Consider the following 16,415-nt stretch of genomic DNA (forward strand, 5'->3'; position numbering starts at 1 on the left):
CAGAGCCTGGAGCCTGTTTCCGATTCTGTGTCTCCCTCTCTCTCTGCCCCTCCCCCGTTCATGTTCTGTCTCTCTCTGTCCCAAAAATAAATAAACGTTGAAAAAAAAAATTTAAAAAAAAAAAAAAAAAGAGTTTCACCCATTAGGTAATCCCTTTTGGCAATGTCAGTGCTTAAGAATAGAGGCGGGGAGAAGGAAAGCAAGGAAAACATAGATTCAGGCACTGGAGAAAGTCAAGGGAAGGAGGATTCACTGTGACCCTTCCGTGTTAGAGGGTCTAGGGGCTGGATGCCTGGGGTTCCCGCCTCCTTTCTGGCTGCTTGGGGGCCAAAGAGGGTCTGGTTACAGGCTCAGTTCAACAAACTTCTCCCTCTAACACTCTTCTGACACACCCACCCCCCAGCCATTGCAGAAAAGTGATCTCTCTGCTCTTAGCTCTGTGCATTCATAGTTGGGTGTGTAGTTAGTGACCCAAGTGCTCACAGATACCCCTTTCTTACCCTCTGCTCTGCTTTGACTGAACTTGAGTCAGGCTTCTCTCCTCCCCACCCAACCCTGAACGTTAGCTTGCCGGCAAATGTGAGCAAGCACTAAAATGCACAACATGTTTCCTTGTTCGCTTACTCCCCAAATCCGTGGACCACAGAGACGCATTCTTGTCAAACCCCGCAGGTCAGTCATGCCTTCGGTCTACTTCCTCTCCTCTGCCCAACTTTCCCTCGCCGCGTATTCCCCTTAACCATATCAAGGCTTTTTTTTTTTGTTTGGCTTTGAGATGCTTACAGATTTCTGAGATCAGAGCTCTCTCTATATTGCAATCGCCTTTCTTTCTAATTAAAGTGTCTCCCTATCTAAGTCTGGATTTTGTATTTATTTTATTTTTTGACGTTAGCTTGTAGCTAAGAGTGATTTCAGGTAAGTCTGAGCCCCCACTGGTGGGGAATGAAGTCTTGGGGTCGGGGTATTTGCGTTTTTCTCGGGAAAGGCAAGGAGATCTGACAAGCTTTCTTTTGAACTTCAACTTTCCAAAGGGGAATGGATTTCTAAATAAGGAGGTTCAAGGCTGGCGCTCTAGGGGCCGCTGGCAGGGCCTGGGAATTGTTGGTTGAAAAGCTCAGTAGGGATCCCTGCTAGGGGCGAGGGGTGCGCTTAAGGAACGGTTTGGGGGAGGAGAAGGAGCAGCGAGGGATGGGACGGGCGGGGGCTCGAGTGGATGGTACGTGAAGAGTTACTGGCAAGGGCGCTTCCGTGGGCGAGCTGGGGGTGGGGAGGTGAAGGGTGGTCTCAGAGCCTCAGCGCTGGGAGGTCGTGGAGCGGCGGCACGGGCGGCGGGAGCAGCCGCAGCAACAGCGAGCGGGACGGAGTTAGGACCGCTCGGAGCGCCCAGGTCTCGAGGTAGCGTAAGGTTTGCAATCCTTCCACTTGCTGGCAGTTGCAGAAGATCTGCTTTTAAGTGAAACGTTCGAGCCACCCCTCTGAGGGCTGCGGCTTCCCGGGGCTCGCTTCTTTCTCTCTCTCTTCACCGGCCCTCACGCTCACTCTTTAATTTGCACGCACCCCTAAGTTTGCTGAGAGCTTGCTGCCCGCTCGGAGCCGCTCCGGCCAGGCGCCGCGGGCGGGGGCGGGGAGCCCGGGAACCGCAATCCAGAAGCGTCGTGGGCCATGTATATTTCATCAAATGGACTTTGGGTGCGTCGCGTCTCACAGCCATCAACGCTATGTGCAGTGACATTTCTGACTTGAGTGGAGGAATGCGCGAAGGAAGCCCGGGCGAAATTGTTACTAGAGGATCTTCTTGGCGCCAATGCTAATTGTCCTGATTTATGTCCCTTCTGACTAAGCTCAACGTCTTCATCTGAAATAAAATGAAAGCTGTGCCAAGCGGGGTAGAACCGCCCGGCCGCTGGTTCTGATCCCCAGGAATCAGGAAATCGTCCTGCAGCTGAAAAAAAAAAAAAAAAAAAAAAAAAAAAAAATTACAAAAAAAAAAAAAAAAGGAGAGAAAAAAATAGAAATAGAAAAAAAAAAAAAATCCCCCAGTAAAAGTTTAAGGCGAGAAGTGGCAGAGGCAGTGGCGCGAGGAGGAGCGGAGGAGAGCCGGCAAGCGGGGGACTGGGCTGGCAAGACCTCCCGAAGGCTGCGATTTCATTATTAATATCACTATATTTTTGGAGGGAGAGGCACCTTTCTCATCCTCTCTTCCTCTCCGCCCACCCCTGCTCCCTCCCCCTCATCTACCTGTCAAAGTCACTGATCTTTTGCATTTCGGAAGAGGACGTCAACGGAAAGGAATTCCCCCTCTCGGCGAGGGCTCCGAGAGGGGGCGACGCGCAGGAGGCTCCCCCTCTGGGGCCCGCGACCAAGGTAATTAAGCGGAGGGGAGTGGCGGGCCGGCGCGGGGCTGGGGGTCCGCAGAGTCCTCTCCCACGGCGGGCCGGGCGCGAGCGGGACCCCGGGGCTGCTGCGGCGGCGGCGGCGGCGGCGGCGGCGGCGGCGGCGGCTCAGGTCCACACCCCACCCCTCTCGCTCCCCACGCGCCCGGGAGGAGGCTCGGCGGGAGCTGCCGCCGCCCGCCCGTGCGCAGCCCGCGGGCTCCGCTGCTGCGGCCGCCGCCCGAGGCGCACCCGGCTGGGCAGGGCCGCCGCCCCGCGCCGTCGGTCGGTTCCCGGCCGGCGCAAGGGCAAGCGGGCCACACGGTAAGTGCAGCCGGCGTCCCCCTCCTCCAGAGACCCGCGCGTCTCGTCTTGGCCCCTCTCCCCCCACCCCCAACCCCGGGCTCCCTCCCTCTCTCCGCCCCCCTCCCCCCCACCCCGCCCCTGCGATCCACAGGCGGGAGGGAGGCTCCGGGTGGGCGAGGAACTTTGCGAAGCGCCTTGAGGAGGCAGCGCGCGGAGCCGCGGCGCGCACACAACCCGCACACTCTCACACCCACACGCGAGTCTTCCTGGGTGTGCGCCCCGAGCGGGTTACGTGTCTGTGAGTGTTGCCTCCGGAGCCCGGGCGCGGGGTCTGTGCCTCGGCGGACGCACGGACGGGCACCCTGCGCGCTCCCCCTCTCACGCGCACACACCTGGCCACACACAACGCGCCAGAGGATTCTTTTTTTCTTTTTGCCAATTGTCTTTGCTTGGGGAGAAAACTTGCCCTCTTGCCGGCCCTGTGGAGCCGGTGGCCACACTGAGAGCTTTTGAAGTCTCTTTCTTTTAATCTCCGTTATTGGTGCGAGATTAAAGCATTACTATTCCGTGGTGTGCAGCTGGGGAAAAGGGAAAATTCAAAGAGGGAAAGACTTGATGTAGGAATGCTGTGTGGAATATTTTGCTCAGATTCTTTGGTGGCATGACATTAACCGGTTGGCGCAATCGTCTAGGGACACTGAATTCCTGTCCTATATGGATCTGTGGATATCTATATATAATACAAATAATCCCGAATATTATTGGGCCCAAAATAACCAATTAAGTGATTCATACACGCGAAAAGTTCGATAAAAAAAGAAACTGCGCCCTCTGCTGTTTATTCTAGTAACCTCACCCGGGGACCTCCACCCTCCACCCCATCCACTTAGGTTGTCATCTTGCAGGGCTTGCAGGAAAAGTCCTAGCGGGGATTTTAAAGGAACTTTATTTGGAGAAGTCGGAGGTTGCGTTCCCATCGTCGCATCAGGTATAGATTTCCAGAGAGTAGAGGCTTTTATTACCCAACTCCCCCTCCATTCTTCTCTGCACTCCGAACGGTAATGGAGCCCCTCGTTATCATAACAGTTTGTCAGTCTTTGGAATGGAAAATTCTGAGTAAGATTCAGAATTCCACCAAGCATATGGCATATCTGGCACTCGTATTGCTCTAGAAATAAGGCCCTATTTTATGACTGAAAACAGTAAAAGTTTTCCTATCTTACAGAAATGGTGGTGGGGGGGGGGGACTACCCAGAAAGATCCTCCAACAAAATGCTTTATTCAAATTTACATAATGGTTAAGCTTGTTAGAAAAAGTTTCCCAGAAATTGTCTTTTCCGGAGACGGGACCAGGTTTTTCTGATTTGCCTAGACCTTGAGAGTATCTCTAACCTGTGGGGAATTAGCAACCTCAGATTTCTTTAAGTATTTTGAACTGTATCACTTTGAATGTCTTATCCTCCCCACCCCCCCCCCCCACCCCCGCCCTTTCTCTTTGGCAAAGGAAAGGCCGTTCAATTACTGTCCAAGATTCTTTTGGAAGATAAGCAACTTTCAGTTTTTCATGAAGATAAAATTTGGGCCTGTGCATGTGGATAAGGATACAAAGGGGAAAAAAAATGCATCAAGTGTTTTACACTTAATGTTGTTACAGTTTATAAACGTAAGGGATGTATTTCGTTTTCTCTTCTGGAAGCCATGAAGTGACATCTGTTTCGCCACTAAAGACCAACATGAGGGCATTCAGAATTCCACATACTGGCTATTAATTTGGTGATACTTCCTACTGTGAAATTTAAGAGATATAATCCTAAAATTTTGTAAGAAAACAATTTATTTGCACACAAAGCGTTTTTTTTTTTTTTCTATTGAAATTTTTGTTTTGTCAGCTTTCACAGGTCATGTGTGTTAAAGTGATTCAGGTTAGCTTTTTTAGGAGGAAGCCAATGTATTTTGCAGTTTCCTTTTGTATATTTGCAGTTGGTGCAACTACTTGTCTGCTTCCATTATTATTCTGAAGAAAAATATGTCAAAGAATTAAACCATTACACATTTAGTTGATATGTTTTCTAAGTGTTGTAAAGATTTGGAGAGTTTTGGAGTTACAAGAGCATCAGGGCGCTTGGAAAGAAAAAATTTCATGCAACTCAGAAAGTCAATTATTATGTTAACAAAAATGTGTGTGTGTGTGTGTGTGTGTGTGTGTGTGTGTGTATCATATTATAGGTCAGTAAGAGATGTAGCATACTTTAAAAAAATAATTTCATCTTCAGAATCCAGAGTTTTGTTTCAGAACTTCAGGTGGGTGTACATTTTCTTAAATGTGTGTTTGAAACCTTGGATGTCTGTACTTCCCTATGTAAGAAGGCAAGATTTGCTGTTGTATGGGAATGAAACCCCAGATTTCTTCTAGGCTTAACTGATTCTGAAATAATTTTATGTATTATCCCATCCCCAAACATCCTGCCAAGTATATCCCGATTTCTCTAATCATTCTTCTGTCTGTGAAAACCGAGATTTTTCAAATACGAAAGTGTGCTATTCGGTTTTATTAAGAATCTCATGATAGGCAGTTGCTCATAATACCCAATCAAGAATGAATAAGATATGCCAATGGCGTTGTAATACATGTTAAATTCCTTACATTTTGAGAGACAGTTAGCAAAAGGATAGAAGCAAATGTTTTCCATTAAGATGACTAGGAAATGCTTTCTTCACAACAAATAAATAAATGCAAAGAGCATTCACTATATCTTAAATGTCTTGTCTAGTCCATCTCATTATGACAGTGTTTGAATCTGCTAATTTTGGTGGGTTATAGAATTTGGGTAATATCTTTATCTCTTTATACTTTTCACTCAATGAAATGTGATGATAGTCCATGTTCTTTTTGTTCCTTCCCATTCAGAAACATGCATATTTATAAAAGTCTTAATGTCTATGAGGAATGAGTCAATAGCTGTCTATTTCAGGTGCCCCTGAAGAGCTGAATATTTATGGAATAAATAGCCTACTACCACCAACCCCACCTCCTAGTGAAATTATATAATAAAACGAATGAGCTGGAGTTAACAGATTTACTGTCAATATTTTCCTCTCAGTTGATGAAATTGGCGATTGTTTTTAGCATATAATTGTCTATAATTTTGATCATTATTACTTCCGTGTAATATTTTGTAAGACTTCTCTTCTAGTGAGGGAAAGGGCCTGTGAAGGATCTTATGCAAAGTTAATCCAAGGTGGAAAGGAATTAGCTACAGAAGCCTGGAGAAAGATGTCTCATGGATGCAAAGCCATGTTATAGCCCATTTTAGTACAGATCAGTAATATCTGTCAACTTGAGGACATGACATAATTTTATGTTTTTACATTGGCTCTGCACATTTATATACCAGTGAGAGTCTTTGGAGTTCTCATAGCATATTAGTGGTTATTTTTTTATCAAAGAGGACTTCTCAGTACTTTAGTGTGTAGGTAGAGATGATGGCATTATTTGAGTACAGTGAGTTTCCAAGATTTGCAAAGCAAAGAACTAGAACTGGGGCTGCCCAGAGCTCTTCTGAAGCTGCTCACATTTAGGTGATGCAGACACCTGATACAATTGAAAGCCCATATTATTTGGCAATCAGTTCAGTTATGGGCCAGAAGGGGTTGGTTTACTATATTAAACCTTCAAATATGTCATTGACTGTCTTTGTCATAATCCGTTTGCTTCGATATTTGCTGTGATGACCTAGCTTTTAAGAAGCAATTGATGATTTTAACCTGGTTGAAAGCATAGCCAGATGGGAACCAGTGCCATTAAGACAATAGAGGTTAGGGGGTAAACAATATTCTATTTTCATATCATTTTGTTTTCTTTGAAAACTCCATAATTATACTTTAATGGCAACTTTTCCATTTTGACAGAGGCTTCCTTTCCCACTGTGTGTCATGACAGTTCACAAATTTAATTTCTTACTAATTTTAAACTAAGAGGATTTTCTTTGAAGTGTATGTGGCACTGAAAAAAGTAAGGAGACCTTATATAAAGAATACACACTAGAATACATGCTACAAATACAAAAATTAGAATGAAATTAAGCAATTATGTTAAAGAACAGCTTAGTGACCCTCTGCTCCTGATCTGTAATATGCGTGGTCAATATCTTTTTCTGTGTCAATGGGAGCTCATTAAATGTAAATTCTGCAGACTAACTGAGCCATGCCATATTAGTGCTTGCCAAAGCTTGACATTTTTAATACATTAATAATATGTCTGTAATGTAATGGAAAACTATTAATCACAACTGGTTATGTGCCAGAAATTTAAGCTATAATTGGCTGCTTCTTGTCAAGAATGTCTGTCGCACAGTCCTGCAACTGCCTAATATTCAAATATCTTGCACTCCTCTGCGTTTTTCCTTGTCAGTGCTCTAAATTCGATCAATGGTGTAGTCCATAATTCTGTGTAATGACCATCATTATAATTCTGCTATACTTTAATGAGAATTCGTTCTATTGGGATTGCTGTTGTATCAGGAAACAGTAACAGGCTCACATGCATTTCCTTAGTGTCCAAATTTTTCATGTACAGCCACCTGGTCATCCTTTATTTTGTGGTTGTAGGAAGGCAAAATGTGGATAAAGAAAGGGATATAAGACATAAATAGATTAGGGGATAACATTTACCGTTTAACAAAAAAAGTGAAGATTAAGCTCCGAGAGCATTCAAATATATACTTAAGGTCACATTTGAAAAACAGTATTAAAAACTAATTCATAATTTTCACTTGGTTCACACTCAGAGCAGTCCATTCCTGGCCTTCAAGATTATATTGTTCTTGATAAATAAGTTGCTAAGTATTTGAAATTAAGAATTGAAGTTAATAAGTTCTAGTCTAGTAGATTTTACACTTCTGCTGTCGTGATGCCCAGCTCCCCTACACCCCATGAGAGTCTTCTTGTGATAACAGAGTAGTACACACAGTTGAAAATGCATCTAGAAAATGTGCATGTGTATTATTTTCACAACCTTTTCAGATTATTAATTGTCAAATTGTTGGATGTTTCTTAAAATATCAACTTAAAATTACCACCAAATCTGAAAAAGCAGAAGGCTGTGCTAGCCACAACACATGCTTCTCTGTGATTTTTTTCTTTTTAGCTTAAGATATCAAAATGTGCCCAACACGGTATAGTATAGTCTTTATGTCACAAGGAGGAGGCAGATTCAAATCAGCAGTTTATACATGTTTAGACAAACTGCTAATTATTGCTTCGTAGGAACCCAAATATTCAACACTTTTCCTAATAGAAAATATCACAAATTGCAGTGGATGATAACATTTTATGAATTGAATATAATGAAAATTGCACTTGCATCCATAAAGCAATTATTATAAATTACTTTGCTATGGAAACACTATTCAGCCATCCCTTGGCATTTCATAGTCTCTGTGGCTTAGTTCATTTTAAGATGGTGCATTATTTAAATATATTGAATTCCTTTTACAAGATTGTTTGAAGATAGTGAACTTCCCTATTTAAACTGCTTAATGTGAATTAAAGGGTCTGTAATGGTATTTTCTAAACTGTGGGCTTTTTTGTCCTTTTCAATTGTTTAAAAAATAGTTAATTATTGGGACTGTGACACGATGAACCAACTAATTACACAAATACCTCTTTTTTACACCTGGGTTCCAAATGTTAGTTTTTGTTTAGATTTGGACAGTGATCTCTAAAGAGAAAAGTTGCCAGTTAAACTCACCAATGACTAGTACTCATAGTTATGTAGGCTGCATTATCGGTTGACCAAAAGTACTTTTAAACAGTAATTTTTATTTTCTGTTAGAATTAGTGCCATATTATTCTGCTTCATGGCCTGTTAACTCACCCTCAGCTGTTTTTATATGTGCATTTTAAATTGTGCATTTTACTACAGAGCTTTTAGTTTTAAGGCAGTGTATAATATTTGCCTTTGGGACAAATTCTCTTCTGTTACAAAAAGTAAGTGCAAATGCAGATGTAATGGCTATAAAAAGATGTAAGAAAATAGAAAATTCTTATGAAAGGAAAATTTGCTCCTTTGGTTTTATTTTTGAGTATTTTTTCCAGAGAGCCAAGTTATCTTTATCACTAAATGCAACTAAACAAAAGAGGCTAAATTCTTCCATATAATGAGCAAATCCAGAGGGACAGCCATGTGCCAACAATGCCAGTTTTTCACTCGGGCTAACAAAAGCTAAGAAATGTACAAGGAATTTAGAGATTTTTAGGGTCTCTTTGCCAATAGACAAAAGGCATACAAGTAGTTGTCACTTCTTTGTCATTGTTATAAAAGCGTTCATTTTCCCCCATTGTTCTCCTGTAAGATTTTCTAGCATTGCAATCCATGAGAAATGTTTAAATCTAGCTGCCTGCTCTCAGTTTTGTCAAGATGGAAATATGATTTTTGAAGCGAAAACCTGTAACTCACCTGGAACATGCACATCTGTCTTTGTTACGGAAGAGTTAAGTCCTTCGTATCAAAATTCTCCCCAATGTGAATGATTTCTGTGGTTTGCTCATTCTAGCAAAGCATCGGCGTAAAGGTTATCCATATTACACCAATTTGCTTTATATTGCATCAACCCTCCCAAATGTCAACATATCAAACATTTTGTAATGCATCGATTCTGGGGCAATAACTTTTACTCTTCCTGTTTCTTAAAGGGTGTTGGTGCCAGAAGGAAAGAATGATTGATGAGAAGCAGACACCGGGCTATAGACACTCATCCTTTTGCTTCAGATACTATCAGTACATCTGAGCATCCCTTGTGAGCCACGAGCACTGAGGATCACCCAGGGTTATCGGATGTACAACGGCAGAGCCATCACATCGCTAAATCATCCTTTGCTCCTGGACATCTTTTACAAAAACCAAACTAGACCTGAGTGTAATAGATACGTTCTAGGACAACGAAAAAGCTGCACGTTGTTGGCGATGCCTACCGCACAAGTATGTTAGACTTCCACCCAAATCCTCGATATACCTGAACACGCACAATATCAACCCTTGGCTTTTAGATTTGGAATCTACATTGAGATTTCATCCTCTTTTTTTTTTTTTTTTTTTTTTTAATATATAGACTTACCTACATATACACATATATGTATATGTAAAAGGGACATAGATCACAAATAAGCAAACCCTGCTTTATTACCACAAAGATTGCCAAGAATTTAGAGATGTATTTGTCAAGATTCCTGTCAATTCATGCCCTTTGGGTTACAGTGTCCTCAGTGATGCAGCCCTACCCTTTGGTATGGGGACATTACGATGTGTGTAAGACTCAGATTTACACAGAAGAAGGGAAAGTTTGGGATTACATGGCCTGTCAGCCGGAATCCACGGACATGACCAAATATCTGAAAGTAAAACTGGATCCTCCGGACATTACCTGTGGAGACCCTCCTGAGACATTCTGTGCAATGGTGAGGCAACCCTTTTGAATAGAATGTTTCATATTAAGTGGAGGCATGTCATTTACGTGTACAGATGTGGTGAGTGTGAAAACTCAAGCAATGAGCTGAATCTGCTGGTGGCAGATTGGTGCTAATAGGCTAGCTTTCTTCTCGGTGGAGGTTTGCAGGACCTGGGATTACGATTTGCAGGGTGATTCATGCACTGGAACGTGCCTTCTGCCTTCCTTACAAACCAAAGCTTCCACTGAAACAGGCATACTGTATATAACTGAGAAAAGAAAGAGTTTGGCTGAGGGTTCAGTTTCAGATTGGAGTCTGGGAATATGATTAGGCCAAATGTCTTATAGTAAAGGATAAAATCCATTGGTAAACCAACTTTAGAAAAACAAAGTTCTCTTCACATGCCTGTATAGGGCCACCCTTGAGGTTCATTGTTCAAGGCTAGGTTAGAGTTCATGGTTTTCCTCATCAGGAAACTGATGTGATGTGGAAGTCCTTGGTTAGGAGGTCAGTGAGAAGAGAAGCAAAGAAGAGAGGAGGTAATGCCTCCAGAAAAGTCTTGTTTGTCAACTCATGTGGGGTCCTTATTTTCAAGGGTCCTGGTTTACTATGGGTATTTTAAATACGAATGTTGGAATGTTGAAAGCATATTTGCTGAAAAGTAATGACCTCGGCATACAAATTCAGATACTATCCTTTTGAGAGGCCAAGTTAAAGAATTCATTGTTTTTGTGGTGTACATCAGTCTTTTCCGGGGTGAAAAGTTAAATGTTATGTGAAAGGAGAACTTTGGAGTGACACATGGGATTTTCACTAAGGACATGGTTGAAAGTTTACCTAAAGGTATTAGTCACGAGTTTGGTGATTAAGCTGATGTAAATGAAGGTGCTAGAGAGTCCAGATAGTGTGTTCATTTGGTTTATGTCATTTTTTTTTTATTATTACAGGCGGTCTTTATTTGGTAGAGGAATTGTGATCCCATTTCCCCCCACGTAACAGATATAATCATATGGCAGATTTTAATAGTATTCTTATCTGACTTTATTATCTTGAACCCGGCCTGGCATTTTCAGGATAGTGAAACTATTAATCAAAGTAGCATCTGTTCACAGTCCCCAGTGAGTTAAATTAGCATAAGATCATCTTAGACCTAGCACGGTGGAAAAGGTTTTGTAATAGGAAACAATTTTGAGCAATAAAGAGTGTTTTTACCTAAAAGCTAACGGCTTGCCATTTTTCAGAAGTGCCTTTGGGGACTGGTTTGAATTATAGTCTAAACCTGATTTTGTGGAGGGTGAGAAAAAGATCTTGGCTATTAGGTGTCACAATGACTAAAGTGCCCTGAAAGACTAAATATTTCAAAGAGAGGACCCGTCTCTCTGGGAAACAGGTATGTGCTTTGCAAAAAAAAAAAAAACAAAAACAAAAAACAAGCCAAAAAACAAAAAAACGTACATTTTAGAAACCAGAGACTTCTAGAAGAGTACTTCATTCAAACACATTAGCAAAACTATAATAAATCTGTAAAAGAGCAGGGACATTTGTTGGCTTTGCGTAAGGTCTTTGATAATCTCTCATAAAAGGTCAAATTTAAGATCTCATTGCAAATTTGGAGTGAAATTGCTGTGCAGGTGATAAGTTGTGCACTCCTCACAGCAGAGAGTGAGTTCTGGGCCAACTCTTCATATTATGAAGAACACTCTAGCTCTATATATTGGTTTGCATGGCACTTGTAGCAATATGCCTCTTCTGGAATTGTTTAATAATTTACAGATTGAAGTAAAAGAGCAGACATCTTTCTGCAGCGTGCTGTTTCCACTTGCATAGGTCCTGTATAGTGTGTTCAACCTGTAATTTAAATATGCAGCTTTCCTGATCTCAGCCCCTGGCAAGATAAGGCAAGTTCGGCGCTGTTCCTGTCCTTTTGGGGAAGGGTTTATTGACTGGGTGTCTTTAGTGTGCCTCTCTTTCCGATCATGAGTGGGAAAGGGCACATTACAGAACTTCTCATGCTTCTCATGCCTTTCACAGCACATGGTGTAAGGTCTTTAAGCAAGTCAGTTCCCTACCAGTTCCCTAGCTATGTGATGTTAGAGACCAAAAGAGAAAAAAGAATTAAAGTGATATCCCTCAACTTTCTCAAGTGCAATAATATGTATACTTTGTATGTTTACCCCAAGATCCACAAGACCGCCTTTTCAAAGGCTACATCTGAGTATGAGGCAGATATTTGGAAGCCTTGGTGCATGTAAACCTGTCACGGAGCAGAAACGTTTTTCAAGGGAGAGTGTACGATTTGTGCGATGTTACCTATCAGTGCCTAATTTGGACTCCTTAATATGCATATGATTGGCAGAACAGATTTAATAACCTATCCTTTAAGCACACACTTTGGGGCTATTTGTATGCATGTTATATGCCAAGTCAATGATAATGGCCTAATAGGGCAACACTTCCTCTCTGTACAGTTTTGGATTTTCCATAAAACTCTTTAGTGTAAGGGTTCCTGACACCAGGCTGTAAAGCTGTCTCGGGATGCTGTCATATCAGACCTGTTTAGGTGCTCCCTAGCCCAAGGTCTAATGGGAATCCATAAAGTCATTTGTGTTATGATTTTCACACTTTCCTCCTTGACACACACATCCATCCCTTCCTGCTCCCTCAGAGTCGTTATGGCCCATTACATCAGCGTTGCTGCCACATAAGCACAATCACTACTTAGCCCTTATATGTAAATGTTTGCTGCAAAATGGTTTCAGAAATCACCTGCTCAGTTACTGACACCCTTATTAGCTGTGAGTATAACAATTCTGAACACTAAGGGCACATTTGGTGAGAGAAATACGCTGAAATTCCCCTGGCTGATTTGTATAAAGTTGAAGTTCATTGGCAATGTGTTAAGAGTCAGTGTTGCCGCTTTCTGCACTTGCTCCATCATTATGTGGCTGTGACTATCCAGGAATGCAGCATATAGTTTATGGTGAAATTTTACGGAAAAAAGGGCCACGTGATTCTGTTTGACGATAGATCTCAGCTTGCTAACCCAGATGACCTGTTTAATAACTCTTTAATATATAGTGGTTTTAAATTGCTGTATATTAGTACTACCAGTATTTGTGAACATTAATTTTATGGGAGAACTCTGCTGTTCCTATTCATGACAGTAAAATAGGGGAAACATATACACATATACACACATCTATATGAATTGTGTATATTGAGACTAATATATATGAATTATGTATGTTGAGACCATACATCTTCTTTTTAATTTAATGTATTCTTTTTAAGTTGTTGGTGGCCCAAGAAATATCTCTGCCAAGGAGGAAGAATCTGAAGCATAGAAGCATAGATTAGGCTTTTTGTTTTTTAGGCTGGGGTAATATGTTAGTATGGATCATGTCCTTCTTCCAGCCACATAAAAGCTTCACATAGCACAGCTTTGTCAGAAAACACAGATCATCCAGTGACGACAATTTGTTTCAATTTGCATAAAGAGCAAATAGGATGATCTGAACCCGTGTGTAAAGCTGAAGTGACAACACAAAGCTATGACTTGTTCTTTGTGTTTAGACAAACTTAGCTGTCATATCTGCACGCAACACCCCAGTGGCTTAAAAATGGCAAAATTATCTGCAATTATCTCCAGCCTGCAGCTAATTTTCTGGATAAGTTAAACAGAAGCTTTGAAAGGAAGCCCACAGACGGAAGAAGTCATGTGCGTTTGTACAATTGATGGTGCAGCAGTGCTGATGACTGTGGAAATGGGAGCCCTTGAGAGCTGCTGTGGATTTCAGAGCCAATCAAAACTAAATTAGGAAACAAAGATTATTAAAAAGTCTTCTGTGCATGTAATTGTGGCATAATATTATGAGGTGGACATTAAGTGTTTCCCTTGGAGACCCTCGGCATCATGAATGCAGTGCGCCTTTAATTACAAGTAGACTCATATTACTAAAAAAAATGGAGAAAATAAAGTACTCTGAGGTGTAGTTAGCAATACCCTCATTATGTTTACTGAAATAATTAAAAGAAAGGATGTAATTTTTCTAAATAAAATGTCAGAATTTGAAATGAAAATGGATTTTCTTTAGGAAATTTACTAATGTGTGCCCCTGCTCTTGATAGGCGTTTACTCAAGTACCATAACAGGCCTATTAATGATTGTTCCATATTGTGCTATTTCCAGATAGACTCCTATTAAGAAAAAAAATATGCTTAATTATCGTAAGCATTGTGGATAGAACATATTTCATTTTGTTCAAATGGAATTTAGATAAGTAGTGGAAAGCCTTTGGGTTTTATGATTTTAACGGAACCCAGCGGGATGGTGAGGGGTAATGCATAGTTGCAGGGCAATCCAGAACTTAAATTTCGAATTTGACATCAGTGCAGGTTGCCATCTGGTGGCTATCAGGTGGCCTCTGAGAAATTAGTTTGATAAACTGAGTTACATTTTCAGTGACAAGGCATTAATATCAATTTTCCAAAAACTGGAAATGACATTGATTTATATGATAATCAAATAATCTTAAAGGAACTCTGTTCACATGAAATGTAATTCAATAAATGAATGAAGTTTTAATAACAGTGACATCTTTCATTTGAACTGATTTATCCCTTAATTATCCCAGAATGGAATTTAAAAAATAAAAACCATCAGTTCCTTCATTACTAACACTTCATTGTTATTTAGTTCATTATTTAGACTCATTTCATAGAAAAGTTTAATTCACGTTTGAAATGAATTCAGTTTCATGGAGATCAATCTTTTTGATCTATCACTGTATCAAGTATTTCCTTGTTGAGGAGCCTACCGTAGCTCCTTATTGTCTGTTGCATCAAGTCTAAAGTACTGTAGCTGGGCTTTAAATCTGGTTGTATTCAACCTTTTTTCCCATTCGCACTAGGACCTTGTGTATGGCACCTTCAGGGGACTTATGGCTAATGATCCGATTGGGAGGGGGCTACTGCATTTGGATTGAAGTTCAGTGGCATGGCATGAACAGAATATTATGGGGAGGGAGCTTGGGAGGGAGTTGGTAAAGATTATGGTGGGGCTAACAAAACTTAAAACCACGTCCTGTCACTGAATGTTCTCAGATAGTGTTCTCTGTGTTTGCAAGTGCCTCTGTCTGTGTTGGGCTGAGGCTTCACAAGTAGTATTCCAGACTACTGAATGCAGAGTGAAGTGAGCAGAGTCATACAGCACATGCAAAACTGAGAGGTGGTGGTGTGAATCAAAGTCAAATAACATGTGTTCCCTGCCTCCAAAGGAAATCAAGGAGTCCTAAGAAAAATGAATAAAAAAGTAGTGTGTACTCAGAGGCTGGGGGAGCAGAACAGCAAAGCCAGCATTCAGAATTTAAAGGTGAAACATTATTTTGCTGCATATCAAAGGGCCACTTGGAGAATACTATCTGGTAGCCAAGTGCCTGATGCTCAACAATGTCTGAAAAAGATAGAAAAAGGCTGCGTGGGTCAGATGCAAGCACAGTGTTTAAATGACAGCCTAGTGGCCTGGTTAGTGGTAGAATGGCTCCTTATGTCTGGCAGGATGGAATAGGAGGGAAAATCATAAAACGTGTTGAGTTAGACCTATATATATGCCATATATATAAATATGCATATACACATGTGTGTATATATATGTAACATATATACATAATATATATGTATGTATGTATTTTTTTTAACTTAGTTGATGCTGGAGTGTGCTAAGATAAGCATGGCTCATCTACCTGGAGCTTTAATTTTACACAAAGATTGGGAGAAGCATTTAACTGAATGCACAAATGCAAGATTTTTAAAGATGAAACACTCCTCAGTCCCCCAAGAAGTAATCTTATCTGCTCTCTGTGGAGGGGAATATCACTGAAAAGTGTGAAAAGCAATATCCTAAAAATACCATAGCCCTTCCAGATTGTTTTAGGGTCTCTCAGGCATATTCTCCAGACTTTGGTGAGGTGGGCTTGCTCTCCGAGCTTTGGGACTGTACACGGGTCCTAGGCTGGCATCTTGATCGTCTGATGTTGAAAACTAGTGTCATCACACAGGAAGTCCCTCATCTCATGTGTTTTCTCTGCGAGGACAAGCAGAGGACATTCCTCTTGCTTGGAATCGTCTGTGCTTCTCTGCACTTGTGTTGATTCCACCCATCCTTCAAGGTCTGTGTGTTTCTTTATATATACTTCCTGCCAATTTCAGCACGTATCATTTTGTTGACTGAGTATATATGTTAGCCCTGCCTGTGTACTTCACTGTGTGGTACCATTTAGCACTTATTACATC

General features: G+C 41.4%; 1 protein-coding gene across 11 annotated transcripts in view; it reads left to right on the top strand.

Moving 5' to 3' along the window:
* The first annotated feature begins 546 nt into the window (after positions 1–546).
* NTNG1 (netrin G1) overlaps positions 547–16,415 on the top strand; it is a 340,737-nt gene continuing 324,868 nt past the window's right edge. For 3 of the 11 annotated variants that reach the window (XM_045478478.1, XM_045478479.1, XM_045478480.1), the window contains exons 1-2: positions 1,253–2,364; positions 9,372–10,133. In XM_045478478.1, the coding sequence (XP_045334434.1) occupies positions 9,888–10,133 (246 nt within the window). In that variant the 5' untranslated portion in view covers positions 1,253–2,364; positions 9,372–9,887. Of the gene's footprint in view, positions 673–1,248; positions 2,365–2,495; positions 2,697–3,592; positions 3,667–9,371; positions 10,134–16,415 lie in introns of those variants that run through there. The other 8 variants (XM_045478468.1, XM_045478472.1, XM_045478476.1 and 5 more) reach the window with 6 other exon arrangements.

This window comes from Leopardus geoffroyi, chromosome C1 (assembly GCF_018350155.1).
Source record: "Leopardus geoffroyi isolate Oge1 chromosome C1, O.geoffroyi_Oge1_pat1.0, whole genome shotgun sequence".
In the NCBI taxonomy this organism is placed as follows: Eukaryota; Metazoa; Chordata; class Mammalia; order Carnivora; family Felidae; genus Leopardus; species Leopardus geoffroyi.